The 14,238-nt window shown below is 36.9% G+C and overlaps 3 protein-coding genes and 1 long non-coding RNA gene across 7 annotated transcripts; 3 read left to right on the plus strand and 1 right to left on the minus strand.

Annotated features, from left to right (window-relative positions):
- The first annotated feature begins 1,515 nt into the window (after nucleotides 1-1,515).
- Nucleotides 1,516-3,025, plus strand: LOC145060039 (uncharacterized). Its single transcript, XM_079007777.1, has 2 exons — nucleotides 1,516-2,412; nucleotides 2,921-3,025. Exons 1-2 carry the CDS (start codon nucleotides 1,516-1,518, stop codon nucleotides 3,023-3,025), a joined length of 1,002 nt encoding a protein of 333 aa, XP_078863903.1.
- A 55-nt stretch (nucleotides 3,026-3,080) lies between these two features.
- On the plus strand, nucleotides 3,081-5,916 carry LOC145056589 (protein IQ-DOMAIN 13-like). 3 transcript variants are annotated; one of them, XM_079004281.1, is made up of 6 exons: nucleotides 3,081-3,363; nucleotides 3,700-3,881; nucleotides 3,957-4,313; nucleotides 4,434-4,664; nucleotides 4,912-5,046; nucleotides 5,204-5,916. In XM_079004281.1, exons 2-6 carry the CDS (start codon nucleotides 3,801-3,803, stop codon nucleotides 5,786-5,788), a joined length of 1,389 nt encoding a protein of 462 aa, XP_078860407.1. In that variant the 5' UTR covers nucleotides 3,081-3,363; nucleotides 3,700-3,800; the 3' UTR covers nucleotides 5,789-5,916. The 3 variants fall into 3 exon arrangements, with proteins under 3 accessions (XP_078860407.1, XP_078860408.1, XP_078860410.1); XM_079004282.1 differs by having other exon boundaries at nucleotides 3,765-3,881; XM_079004284.1 differs by having other exon boundaries at nucleotides 3,083-3,363; nucleotides 4,912-5,040.
- Nucleotides 5,917-6,569: 653 nt separating this feature from the next.
- LOC145056590 (shewanella-like protein phosphatase 2) lies at nucleotides 6,570-7,869 on the minus strand. The gene has a single exon (XM_079004285.1). It carries the CDS (start codon nucleotides 7,825-7,827, stop codon nucleotides 6,664-6,666), a length of 1,164 nt encoding a protein of 387 aa, XP_078860411.1. The 5' UTR covers nucleotides 7,828-7,869; the 3' UTR covers nucleotides 6,570-6,663.
- Nucleotides 7,870-8,548: 679 nt separating this feature from the next.
- On the plus strand, nucleotides 8,549-10,176 carry LOC145058282 (uncharacterized). Of its 2 annotated transcripts, none has more exons than XR_013686307.1 (4): nucleotides 8,549-8,774; nucleotides 9,569-9,734; nucleotides 9,815-9,870; nucleotides 9,947-10,176. It is a non-coding gene; the product is annotated as an uncharacterized LOC145058282 (long non-coding RNA). The 2 variants fall into 2 exon arrangements; XR_013686306.1 differs by having other exon boundaries at nucleotides 9,569-9,722; nucleotides 9,947-10,172.
- The last annotated feature ends 4,062 nt before the right edge of the window (nucleotides 10,177-14,238 follow it).

The following is a 14,238-nucleotide window of genomic DNA, read 5'->3' on the forward strand; positions in this document are numbered from 1 at the left end:
TAGAAATCGTCCAAGGCTTATCAATAAGGAAATTAGATTGCTTAGGGCCTAAGTTATCCAATTAGGGTTTAAGGGTGAAACCCTAGGAGGCTCACTAGTATAAATAGACCCTTAAGGCTAAGAAAATCGACACCCTTGTGATTAAAGAAACCCTGGCCGAATTTTCTTACCCTCCTTTCTCTCTCTAATCATCCTCTTGCTAAGTTGGTGTTTGTAAGCCATTAGAGGAGTGACAATTGTGACTCTAAGCTCCAAGGACAAGAAGATTCAAGCAAGCAATTCAAGATAATCTTTCAGATCTGATTTCATGTGTTATGATATGAATGTTTCATTAGATCTATCAATCAAAGTCTTGGATACATTGCATGTTCAATTAGAGAAACCTAGATCCAAGCATTAGGGTTTGTATGTGCACATAGGAATGTTCTTATGGCTCAAACCCATTAGTTTACTACCATAAACACATGAGTTTACGGTAGTAAACTCATGTTTGTCCATGAATCATGTGTTTTGGTGGTTGTAGGTTAAGCATACAAAGTTCTAGGTCTAATTCTAAGCCATACAAGGTGTTAAGGGCACTTTAACACCCTTTGGAGGAGTTTATGGTCTAAGAAGGGGTGTTTACGGTCCAAGAATGTTCTTGGGCCGTAAACTCAAGTGTTACTCATTTGTGTATGTTTTGGTGCATCTCATGAAGGAATATAAGGTTCTATGCACTCATGGAGGCTCATAGAAGCTTTTGGAGGTGTTTAAGGGGCAATTTAACACCTTAAAAGGTGTTTATGGTCTATGAATGAGGGTTTATGGTCCAAGCATGTTCTTGAAACATACACTCATGTTTAATCCTAAAATGGTAAGATTTTGGTGTTCTAAGTCCATTCCTGCAAGTCCAAAGGTCATAACTAAGCACTAGAAGTGGTTTGGAAGGGTTTTGGGGCTCCAAAACCCCATTTAAAGGAGTTCACGGTTTTGGGAGGTGTTCCCAAACCGCAAACACTTGTTTTTGATGCATTTGGATGGCTTAAACACGAATTTGCATGATAAACAAGCTTAGAAACAAGCTAGGATAGATTACTTACCAATTTGAAGCTTGAAAGGGGTGTTTTTGGATCAAACTCGAGTTTTAGAGAGAGAGTAGTGAGAGAAAGTGTTTTAAGAGAGTGAAAAAGCTTCAAAATGTGGTCACTTAATCCCTTATATAGGGGTTGAGTTTATGGTCTGGTGGAAATCTACCCGATACCGACGTTAAACGAGACTTATGGTCGTACACGATTAATTGTCGTTATTACGACTTAGTCGTAACTAAATTTTTTCCAAATAAATAACGAGGGTATTTTCACGCGTTTCTAATGGGTTTGGACACTCATGAGGTCAAAATAAAGGTCTTAATTTAAATGACCTAATCCAAAATGTTAACGGAAAAATTGAAATACAAACGATTTTACTGACGGAAATGGGTTACCGTCAGGGAATAAATTACGGGTTGTCACACATTTCAAAACACTCACAAGTTTGATGAAGTTGTTTGCGGATGTTCTTGTAGTTTTAGATTTTGTGAAAGAGGAGGGAGGGTCATTGGCAAACCGTCAACAAGCATCTGGAATCTTAGCATATTTTAAATCATATGAGTTTGTGTTTTACTTACATATGATGTATGGCATTTTACACCTCACGAGTACATTGTCAAAGCAACTTCAAAGAAAAGATCTAGACATTTTAGAAACGGCTTCGATGGTTAGAGGGACAATGGAGGCATCGCAATCTTTTAGAAACATAGGGTTTGCTAGCATTTTGCCAAAAGTATCCTCTTTTTGTCAAACACATGAAATTGATACTTTGGATATGGAAGAGTTGTATATTGGTGCGAGAAACCGTAGGACTACAAAGACTAATAGGTTTCATTTTGAGGTTGAAATCTTCAACATGGTGGTAGATATGCAACTTACAGAATATCGGGATCGATTTAGTGAAACAAACACTCAATTACTAGAATACATGGGTGCTTTGAGCCCTTGTGATTCATTTGCACAATTTGACAAATCAAAGTTATTGAAGTTGGGTAAGTTATACAAGTATGACTTTGATAATTCAGATATGATAGACCTTGAAGGACAACTTGAGATATTTTATCACTCTTGCATCAAAGATGAGCGCTTCACTAGTTTGAAAGGAATTTCCAACCTTTCTCGTTTGATGGTTAGTACGGGGAAGCATCGGTCTTATCCTTTGGTTTATAAGCTATTAAAGTTGGCTTTGATATTACCCGTAGCGACCGCAAGTGTAGAAAGTTGTTTTTCAAAGATGAAGCTCTTGAAGACCGACTTGCGTAACAAAATTGGCGATGAATTTTTGAACGACGCATTGCTTTGTAATGTCGAAACCGAAGCACTTGCGAAAGTTGAGAATGAAAAAGTAATGGAGCGGTTTCAAAAGATGTCTACACGAAGAGGACAAATTTAAATTTTAATAGATTGTTGTTATATTATGTTTAACCAGAAAAAAAAATTGTATTAGATGTTTTATATTATGTTTGACCGGAATTTTTTTTTAATGTTTTATATTATGTGTGACGGGAAAAAAAATTGCGCAACCCCTACTACTAATTCCTGTGTCCGCCCTTGGATCTAGTAGTTAGTAAATAATCAACTCAATGTGTTATTATATTTGAAAAAAAAGATTGGTGTCTATGATCAACAATAAAAGTTGTGTTTGAAAGTGTTTTTTTAGAGAATTTTGAGCTTTTATTTTTTCATGAAATTACAAAAAAAATAAATAAATAAGGTTTTTATATTCATAAAACAAATCGATTTTGTGATTGCACGTATATATCACCTACAAAATGAATATCTATTTTGACAATTTCTGTAATTTTTATTAAATTTCGTACATTTATTAGTCTTGTTTTTTCTTATTTTTGCAGAACCGGTCGCCTAAAGTTATCTGTAATATGGCTCCACCAGTGCCTAGAAAGACGTTTGTGGACCCCACGTCCTTTCCGTTTTTCCACGCGCCGCCGTCGGGGTGAGAGAGAAACCGTGACCCCGCACGCAAAGTAACAATAATGGTAGTTGATGATGATGAATACCACTAATTCACATTCAGACACCGAAACGGTTGTTAAATAAAGAAAAAAAAATAGTAGTAAAGTTGGTTGAACAGCACAACAAATTTCGTAAACAAGAATTAGTCTTGCCACCTTAAAAAGGTGGTGGTGGTACCCAACAAACAAAGTCTTTCTTCTTCTCAAAGATCCCAACACAACACGAACACAGTTCAAACTGAAAATCCTTCCTGTCTGGACAAATCGCATGAAGAAAACCCCACCCCCATGGGTAATTGAACAGAGAATTCTTCCGAATTAAGGTGAGAAATTCTGAAATTGCTTTGTGTGTTGTGCGATTAGATAATTGGTTTCATATTTTACGTTCCGAGGAAAGTTCAACCTAGATTATATCACCTCTTCGTTTAGGTGATTCTATCATGAACCCTAGCAAAATTCTACTAATTCGATTGGTTGGATCCACGATCTTAGTGTTTCTATAACCTAACCTGGTGATTCAACTCCTGTACTGATTGTGTAATCATGCATCTAGATTCTAGATTTAATCATGGATTTCTAAAGAGTTGGGGAGAGAGAGAGAGAGACAGAGAGAGGGGTTTTGCATTCCTCTTATAGTATTGTATTACCTGATTTTGTAGGTTTCATATTTGGCATGTTGGGAAAAAGTTGATCGGTTTATCTTCCTTGGGGCTTTACATTACAGGGTCTGGTGGGTGATAAATAAACTAATGCTAGGAACATGGGAAAGAGAGGGAGTTGGTTTTCTGCAATCAAGAGGTTTTGTACATCATCAAACTCCAAACAGAAGAAGCCAGTGAATGTAAGTAGTATTTTGGGCCGTGGGATTTTAATTAAAATTTCTATTGTTGTTACGTTGTAAGAAATGGTGTTGCAGGAGGCTGAGAAGAAAAGTTTGAAGAAACATGGAGGTGGGAACAGATCATTCATTCCCCTTTTCAGAGAGCCAAGCAGTATTGAGAAAATCTTGGGGGAAGTTGACCAACAGAATTTATTTATGGCTCATCCTCATCCTCCTACTCTTTCCCAGCAATCATCAGAAACACAACAACCTGGAAGGCCTCAATCTCCTCCTCCTCCTCCAAGCCCAAGGGCCACCTCTCCTCCTCCTCCTCCTCCTCCTCCTAGAGTTGCTCATCAACAAACAAAAATTATTAGCGACAGACCAGAACCAACTCTACAACAACGCCACCTTTCTGCAACAAGGATCCAGGCTGCTTATAGAGGTTACATGGTAAGCATTTCAACATCCTTGTTTCTGCAAAAGAGCTCATGTGAATTGAAACTCTCATACTCTAGTCTCTGACTGCTGAGAAGTTGGACCATTTATGATTATGATTTGTACATAATGCAGGAAAGGAGAAAGCTTAGAGGTTTGACAGGTCTTGTGAGGCTTCAGGGAGTGGTAAGAGGTCAACACGTGAAGCGACAGACAGTCAATGCCATGAAACAGATGCAGCTCTTGGTTAGGCTTCAAACGCAGATTCAGTCACGTAGAATGCAAACAATAGAAAATCAAGCACTCAAATGCCAAGCACAGAAGACCTCAGCTTCAGCCTCAGCCTCAGGGGTTGGCAAGAACCAAGTAAGAATAAGATTGCCTTTGTCTGTGAACTGCCATGCTTGCTTTTTTTTTTTACCTGTTTTAGTGTGTGTGTGTGTGTATCATATTCATGGCCAATTGATTTTGCTAGGTTCCTAATGACCATGTAGTAGGTTTTGCTGTAATATTGTTTTGACACCAATTTACTTTAGAATGAGAGGTCCCGCGCTATCATGCTTCATGTTTTTTTTTTTCCTGCAAAATTGTTTATTTTGGAAATTCTATGTAGTTGGAGATGGGTGATGAAGATTGGGATGCTAGCTTGATTACAAAAGAGGAAAGAGAAGCAAGGTTGCACAGAAAAGTGGAGGCATTGAATAAGCGAGAAAGAGCCATGGCATATGCATACTCCCACCAGGTAGAGGTAGCAGCTACTCTGAAGCTCTCATATTCAGACAATAATAAAAAATCTACCAACATGTTTATTTATGGCATTATGTTACATTCAAATCCATGAACATTGACCATTGAGAATGAATGAAAAATATTTGGGTCTCTTAATTCTAATAATCTTCCTTCAGTTGTGGAAAGCTGCACCAAAATCAGCACAAAACACTCTAATGGGATACCCATGGTGGTGGAACTGGTTAGAGCGTCAACTGCCTTTGAATAGCCAATCTGCTGTGGAGAATCATCAACTGACCACACCAAGTCCTCAGTCAAGCCTTGGGCGGCAGAAGCAAGCGATTAGACCATCATCATCATCACCATCGAGAAGGTCCATGGCTCCTTCAAGAACAAGACAACAGATGACTCCTCCATCATCAAGAATGATGAAATTTTCCAAACCAAGAGCAACAGGAGGTTCTCCTTATCCAGTGAAGGATGATGATAGCTTGATGAGCTGCCCCCCATTTTCAGTCCCAAACTACATGAGTCCTACACTCTCAGCCAAAGCTAAAGCAAGACCAACAAGTAATCCTAAAGATAGGATGCCTGGCACTCCGGGCAGCACCTCCATGTCCGTCTCATCTCAAAGGAGGTTTTCTTTCCCTGTAACTCCAAGCACCCGAGGAGGATCCCGTAAGTCTCCAGGCTCTGTAGGGGATTTCAGTGTGGATTCTTCATTTTCCATCGGGAGGAAGCCATTTAACAGATTTGTGTGATTTTTACTTTTTTATCATTTCATTTCTTGTGTTTTTTTATATAATATATGTTGTTACTTTTAACACGGGTGTATGTATGTATGTATGTATTGATGTGTGGTAATAAAAAGACACTTCAGTTTGGAACATGCTCCTTAATGTTATTTATTTTGGTCGGGTGCTTGGATTATAGAAAATGTTAAGAATGTTTGTTCTCCATCAGAAACACCACTTTAGCCAGATGGTTCATTCAACCTTAAACATAACATATTCTTGCAGACTTTATCCATAGGGCGCTTTATGATATAGGAAAAAACCAATCACATATGTTTATGGGCTGCCAGGGAATATAATTGGCCGTGGGTTCTGGATTTTCCTCCTGTTTTCAATTCATTCCTACTTCCTAGTGTTTCTGATATCTTGTTCAATCATCATGAATAATAAATAATAAGAGCTAAATGAAAAAAAACATTTATTTGTTTATTCAAAGCATCCTACTTTCAGTTATTATTCATACTTGTACTTTGAAAATTCTACCAATTATAGCAACATCAACTAAACACAAAGCAATTTTACTGTTAAAGGTATAAGTAGAATGTTATAATTGGATAGATTTTTGAAAGTATAACGCTTTAATAAGAAAAAAATTGTACTAGAATGCTATAATAGATAATAATGATATTATTGTTATTTTTTGTATTTGGCCTACTAATAATGGATTTATATTTTTTTGGGTTATAAAAGAGAGTTGGACAAAATAAAATATCAACTATTTAAACAACCAACCAAGGAAGCTCCAATCTAAATAAATTCCGTTCATTACTTGTTTGGAAATTGGAATAGTAACTGGAATCCTCTAACACTAGAAACAAACAAATGTGGTGTGGTGTGTTGATTTAAGCCTCAACTTCCACTTCCACTTGCTGAGGGATCAAAAAACCAATACTTTCCTTGCCCCCAGAATCATGATTATTATTGTGATACATTGGATTCGGATTTGGATTTGCTGTTAAAATTCTCATTCTCACGCCTGAATTCTCGTTAATCTCTAGCACCTCCGGCAACCCATTGATGCAGCCTCGAGACATACCGACGTCAATCCTTATTGCTCTGTTATCGCAGGCTCCATTGATACCAGCTTCTTGAATAGTATGCCCCATGATCATCCTCCGAGCACCTGGAATCGTTGAAAGAACGTGCTCAAGCATGCTACAATCACAATCCTTAGCTACCTCGTTAGAAAATTTCCTCAACCAAACAAGAGAATTCCTACCCCTCACCAGACTGGAAGCTACCTTCTCTTTCAATCCACTAATCCAATCCCTAACCTCTTCGTTGATTCTGTCCAACCCGTAAACAACATGGTCAGGCAAAATTCCCCCATGAACGAACACAGATTCGCCCACCACGACTACAGTCAAATTCTTTGATAAAAACCTGGTTGCCACTGGACCTTGAGGCCTCAATGCAGCGATCCGAGATCTAAAACCCTTGACGTACTCCTGTTTCACACGAGGAAAGCTTAAAGGAATCCCTTCGTACAAATCTCTAGGTTTTTCTAATCCATCACACAAACTCTTCATGTTGTTACCGATACAAAACCAATCAGCCCAATTCGTAAATTCTTCTAGTCCAGACAAGGTCACGTACCTAAAATCGCCATCCACGTTCATGATTTCATGGTTCCCGTTCATGGTGATCACATTGCCGCCCGATTTAACAGCCTGGCGTTTAAGTTTCTCCAGGAAGTAGAGGATTTTCAGCTCCTGACCGCCGCGGTCGAGGACGTCTCCGACCTGGACAAGGGTAGATGACCCACCAGACCAGCGGTCGTTGGAGTCGATGAGACCGGCGAGACGGAGGGCTTGCTTGGATTTGAGAAGGTCGCCATGTAGGTCACCGATTGCTATTAGGCGTTCAGGGGAAGGGAATGAAGTTTGGAAAACCGGAGGAGACGGAGGTTCCGGCAAGAATATACCGCCGACGCAGAAGTCAACAAAAGTGTCGACGAATGAAGATACAAAGTTTGGTAGATTGTTGCAGGTCGTCTCTGTCTCCATTGTTTTTCTGGTTGATTGATTGAAATTGAATCGAGGCAACAGGCTCAAGTTATATAAATAGGCTTATAATGGAAAGCAAAATGAGTAGTAAATTTTTACCGCTTCCGATTTTTACCATAATTGTTAGCGATTTGAAGCTTTTGGTCCTAAATCTGTTTTTAAATATTATATATTATATATACATATTAATTTTGGGCAGGCTTATCAAAATACGGGCTAAAAATGACTTTTTGTCTTGTAGTTTTTGTAAAAGAAGGTTTTAAGATATATTTGAATTATCTTTTGATGAAGCAAAAACCAAAAGTCACAAAAAGTCACAATATCTAGCTTTTAAAATCATTTATTTTTCTTTTTGTCAAAAATAATTTTAAAATGACTTTTAGAATTGTCAAACATTTTTTTAAGCTTTTAACTTTTTGGAAAAGGTAAAAGTTCAAAAAATCATTTTGAAAAGTAATCTCAAACACCCTCTTATCTGGGGAAATTCAAAGCTCAGCCATGAAAAATAAGGATATCAAAAACCCTTGCGGGACCTTGATACCGTACTAGACTAATTTTTTTAAAAATTCCAGAGTGGGGGCCGGGGACGGGGGCAAGATTAACCCCCATTTATTTTCGGGACCGGGGTCGAGAATGATTATTTCCGTCCCATACTCCCGCGGTGCCCTGTTTATATTTATATAAAAAAAATATATTTAATGTAAAATACAAATGAGAATCTAATATTAATTTTAGGGCTTCACACAGTCACACCATACTCTGGAGATTGACGAGAATACGACCGTGACTTCTCCAACTCCTACCCAAGACGCGATCGTATTTGACATTTCTTGTCACCGTCGCTGACACCGTTCCGCCTGCCGACAGCTTTTCACGGGTCTTCAGCCTTCACGTCAACGAATCAGAATCGGGTTTATTCGGTCTTCAGCCTATGAATTCACATCCCGGTAAGTGGTAATGTACCCTTAATTTCCTTCTTTCCTTCTCTGATACAATTGAGACTTGAAAATTTGATTTATGGATTGTTTAATACTTTGATTTACCCTCGACTGTTGGCTCACGATTTCTGTTTCTCACCTCTGATTTCTATGTAACACTGTAACTTATGGTTTGTTGAATTGTTGTTGTGTATTTCATGGTTTTCTGTTGTGTATTTTATGGTTTGGTGCTGTATTGATGTGTTGTATTCTATATTTCTATATCTCAGTTTGTGTACTTTGTATCGTTTGTGCCTTGTGGTGCAATATGGAATAGATAAGTGATTTAAGTATTAAGATTTTGTCTCATACATTCTTCTTTATTTTGGTCCATGTTAATTAATTTTATCATTCTTTGATATATAAATTAATTTGCACTCATATTAACACAAGCTTTGTTAAGCTTTCTGTGATGATGGTTGAGCAAGAATGTTTTGTCGTTGAATATTATTAATTATAGTAGCTGTGGTGTTGTCGATTTTTGTTGTTATTATGTTGGTTTTTATAAGAGAATTGTATGTATGTATGGTTTGTCTCTTATCCACTAATCCACTGTTAAGCTTTCTTTTTCTAATATTGTCACTGTATTTTCTCACTGTTTGTTGCTATGTTTTCTCACCAATTTCCTTTGCTTATTTTACTTGACCATAATTATATAAGTTTAATGTTGATAGATTATGGGATCTTATTGTAGTTGTTTACAGATTTTGTTATTTCTATGAAAAAATAATGCTGATTTTTATATTTGTGTGAACCATTTTTAGATTTTTGTAATCATGTCTTCAGCAGAGCCGAATCAACCCAATGATTCAAACACGGTTAATGATACAAGTGGTAGAATCGTTGGTTCACATAGGAGTAGACTTCTTCCATCAACAATTGAAGCTATCATATGCACTCAAAATTGGATATGGGCGGGTAAAAAGTTATGTATGACTTTGCTTTAACCATTATTTTTTATTCGTTTTAATATATTTGCTTATTACCTTTATTTATTTTTTCTTTGTTAGGTTGTGTTATTGATGATGATGATGTACATTCCGATGAAGACAAAGAGTGAATTAAGGTAAGATTGTTCAATTTGTCGTTTTGTATTGAATAAACTGATATAAAAATAATAATTATTTTTATTATTTATTTAGGGATGATATTCAAATGTCAATGAATGAAGTGTTGAAGGAAATTAATGGATACCGAAGATGTAGTGAATTGGTCATATATTTTTGGACATGTTATTTTATATTTGTAATTTTGGATTTGTCGTATTTTGCATTTGTAATGTTGGATTTGTCTTTGTAAGATTGTTGGAATTGTCGTTTTGTAATATTGGATTTGTAATGTTGGATTTTTAATTTTTTAGTTTCTAAAAGACTAAGTTTTAAGCTTTTTAAAGTTATTAAAAATTGTCTTTTTGCTATGGACAAAGCAGTTTTTTAACAAAAAAAAATCGAATTTTAAGCCAATAAACCGGGGGAACGGGGGCGGGATCGGGGGATGTGTAAACGGGGGGACCGGGGGCGGGGGCAACAACTGATTTCGGGGGCGGGGGTGGGGGCAGCTATTTCCGCTCCCGTTTGCCCCCGTTGACATCCCCAACAAAAAATCACTTTTCCGGGTATAGTCACGCATTCCGCGGAGGAGCCTCTATGGGCTCCGCGGAAGGAAGAAATCTCCACGGAGAGGGGGTATTTTTGTAATTTCACCCCTCTCCTCTTTGACAAAAATGGTACCCTCTTTGGTCCCTCATTGTCCCTTGATTCCTCTTCGACTTCGACCTTCTATCCGTGACGACTTCAAACCCGACGACAACGACATCAAACGACGTCATTTTCTGGCGAAATTTGGCACCAATGGAGGGCAATTTCCCCAATATCTTCGCCGATGGATCCGGCACTCGGGTATTTCTCACATTCCCCTCTTTTGATTAATGTCATATTGTGTGTGTGTGTGTATATATATATATATATATATATATATATATATGTGTGTGTGTGTGTGTGTGTGTGTGTGTGTGTGATTTAAATGTTAAGAAAATTGATTGTCGTGAATATATACAAATTTTGATTTGGTAGATGTTAGGATTAACATGTCATTTGAATTTTGAGAAGATCCATTCCATGGAGATGTACATCATTCCGTAGAGGGTCCTCTGCGGATTGATGTATTGCCTCCATGGATTAAATTAAATGACCAAAAATGATTCTCCGTGGAGCTTTAGGCCACTTCGTAAAGGGGTCTCCGCGGAATGACCTGTAGCCTCCGCGAAATGACCTAAAATGGTTTTTTCCCTTTTTTTGTCCTTTTATATGAACTATTTATTATTATATAAAAGTACGTTGCTATTTATTTCATAAACCGAATTAGAAAAGTAATTTTGAAACCTTGTTTATTTTCAATTACTAACATTTTATATGAAATTAAATGTATATATTTTGTAGCGCGATAATCTCAATCAAAAAGCAGATTTAACTTTAAAAGACATGGTGGGTACGATCATTAAAGATTATTTTTCGCGCCTAGCACAATCGCAACGAGTATTATTTGAAGCTTCGCCGTTTGGAAGATTCTTAGGAATGCATGTCCCCCATGGTGACCCCTTACTTGTGCATTTGATGATGTTGTATGAAGTAAGGTCTCAACAAGTGTTTGAAATAGGGAGGTTTCTTTTTGAGATACAGGGGATGCAATTGGATTTTGGTGAAACTGAATATATTTTGATTTGTGGTTTAAGAGTTGGTCCTTATGTGGATTTACTCCATGACGAAAAAGGTCGGTCAAATTCAAATCTTTGGGCTCAGTTGTTCCCAGACATTCCTGATGCACGTTTGCGGCTGAAAGATTTAGAAGACTACTACATTATGTCTCCGAATTATTTATCACTTCAAGATGAAGATGTTGTAATGCTTATCCAACTTGTTTTTATGTTGAAAGGTCTCCACGGACGGGACGTTAAAACGGGCATTCCCGCGACAGTATACATGCTTGTTGATAATATAGATGATTGGAACAGGTATTACATTTAAAGATTGTGTATAAATACAATAATACCTAATTATAATAAACAAATTGAAAATTGCAGGTTTGCATGGGGTACGTATTTATGGACCTATACTTCGGGGTTGATGTGTGGAATGTTTGAGAATATATAAAATTTTAGAATATTTAAGCAGGCCAATCCCGAATCCAAGAAAGTACACAAGTATACCGTTGACGGTTTTATGCTACCGTTTAAGGTTAGTTTCTAATGCATTTAAATAGTTATCATAATTTTGTTTTTTATACGATAATAACATTGTACTTCGGTTTGTAGTATATAATATCGTTGTACTTTCATTTTTATACTACAATAGCATGAGACTTGCCTTTGTTTTCCATAGATATGGATTTTAGAGACGTTCCCAGAGGCAACCAAGTTTTATATACGCACACCGACAGAATTTCCACGGATGAGGTCGTGGAGAAGTAAAACACTGTTATCTTGGCCTCAACGTCGTCGAATAATCACCGTGTCTTTGGTATGTTTTTTATATTATATTAAGGATTAGATATAATTACAAATTCCAATGTTTTTTCATGTTAAACAAAGAATCTTATTTTTGCAGCCTAACAACCAACCTATTTTGTCGTTGAAAACGCGACGGAGCTCATGTTTCCGTTTTATATTCGCCACGTAAATTGGACTCTTACCCATGAAGAGTCTCCCCCACGGCAACAGATTCCACCTATTGTTGCCTCGCCTCCTCGAAGAAAGAAGTACAAGTCGGAAACATCTTCGACTGAATCTGCCACAAATGCTTCTTCCTCACAACATCCTAAAGTAGAAAGAACTTATATGTCAAGCGACACATCAACAAGGTTGGTAAAGAAGAAGAAGACGAGCACAAAGGCATTAGTGAAGTGTCGACTAGGCGTTGTGGCTGACTTATCTTCTAAAGTAGACCGTGTATTACAAAAAAAAAGATGAACCAGATACAGGGTTTGGAGAGGAGGAGGGCATGGTAAATGAAGAGGAGGAAGAAACAGATTACCATGGTACATAGTTGGACTATGATGATATATCTACTCATGGTTTGGAGGGGGAAGTTGGGCGTACACCTACGGATGTTGAGCCGTCACCGGACATGGGCGAACATCAGAAAAAAAAGTGACTCCTATTGTTAGGCCGCAACGAAAGGCTTTCATGGCATCAGCGGACGTCGTTCATAGTGGTACAAAAATTATATTTTAAATTTGGTGTATTTATAAAATATTACGTTATTGATAATTATTTAACAATTTAATATTGTAGATGAAATCCACATCAAAGGTGAAGAAAATCACCAAACCAAGGAAAAAAAAGGAGTGGAGAGTCCTAAAAAAGTAATTGAAGACATTGTGAATGAACAGAGTAATGATGTTTCAAATCATCTTCTATTAGACAGTCTTTATGTTGGTAGTACATTGGGTTTTTGGAAATAATGGAATATGATATCTTCAAACCCCAACACTAAACACAAGTTGCATATACTCCTACTGGATGTGGAGTTTTGGTCAAGGTTACTTGCAGTTACTGACTTTGGGTGGTTAATTTCTTCGGTAACATTCATAAAATTTTAACTATTATTAGACGATAATTTATATAAATAGTTGTAGCATTTTTATCTTAAAATGTACAACATATTGCGATATGGAGTGCCTTGCTCATGGAAAGACGGCCGGCGAACGCAAGGTGGACGATATACCCTCAAGAACTCAATTTGCAACCTGGAAAAAATCATTTTTTAGGAATGCAACAAATGGTGTTGGAGGCTATCCTAAATGGAAGGATGTGGATTGGTTAGTGCAACATTTAAATACCTGGAAAGTATACATTAATAATTATTTATTTATAAATATAATACTACTAAATTTACGTGTATTTAATTTTTTACAGGTTCTATTCCCTATAAATGTTCTTGGTGTCCATTGGTTTTTGGCAGTGCTACATTTAAATACCTAGAAAGTACACATTTATGATTCAATATGATCTATGAATTTCTTCTCAAAGTACTTGACTGGTGGAGAATTCACAAGTTTTAAGGATAGTATTATCTCAGAGCTAGATGTGATTAACTATTGTAACGATTTCCCCGATGGACACAAAGCCATCGCAACTATTCAGTTTGTTGATACTATAGACGCACCACAGTAGGAATATATTTAAGATAGATGGGATTGTAGAGTATTCGTATGCATGTTTATGGAAATGATTGTTTCAGGGGTACCAGTGAAGATTGATAAGCCGAGTAGAGATGCGGGATTTCTCTATAGAAATAGGATGGAAAATATTATTTGGGATACTATATAACTTGATTTTAGGAACTTTGTATATGTTAATACGAAAAATCTATTTTTAGTAATTTTGTTTAATACAAATATGTGTTTTATTTATTTTTGTTATTATATTTGTTTCATG

This window comes from Lactuca serriola, chromosome 6 (genome assembly GCF_051521515.1).
Source record: "Lactuca serriola cultivar US96UC23 chromosome 6, Lser_US96UC23_V15, whole genome shotgun sequence".
Lineage (NCBI taxonomy): Eukaryota > Viridiplantae > Streptophyta > Magnoliopsida > Asterales > Asteraceae > Lactuca > Lactuca serriola.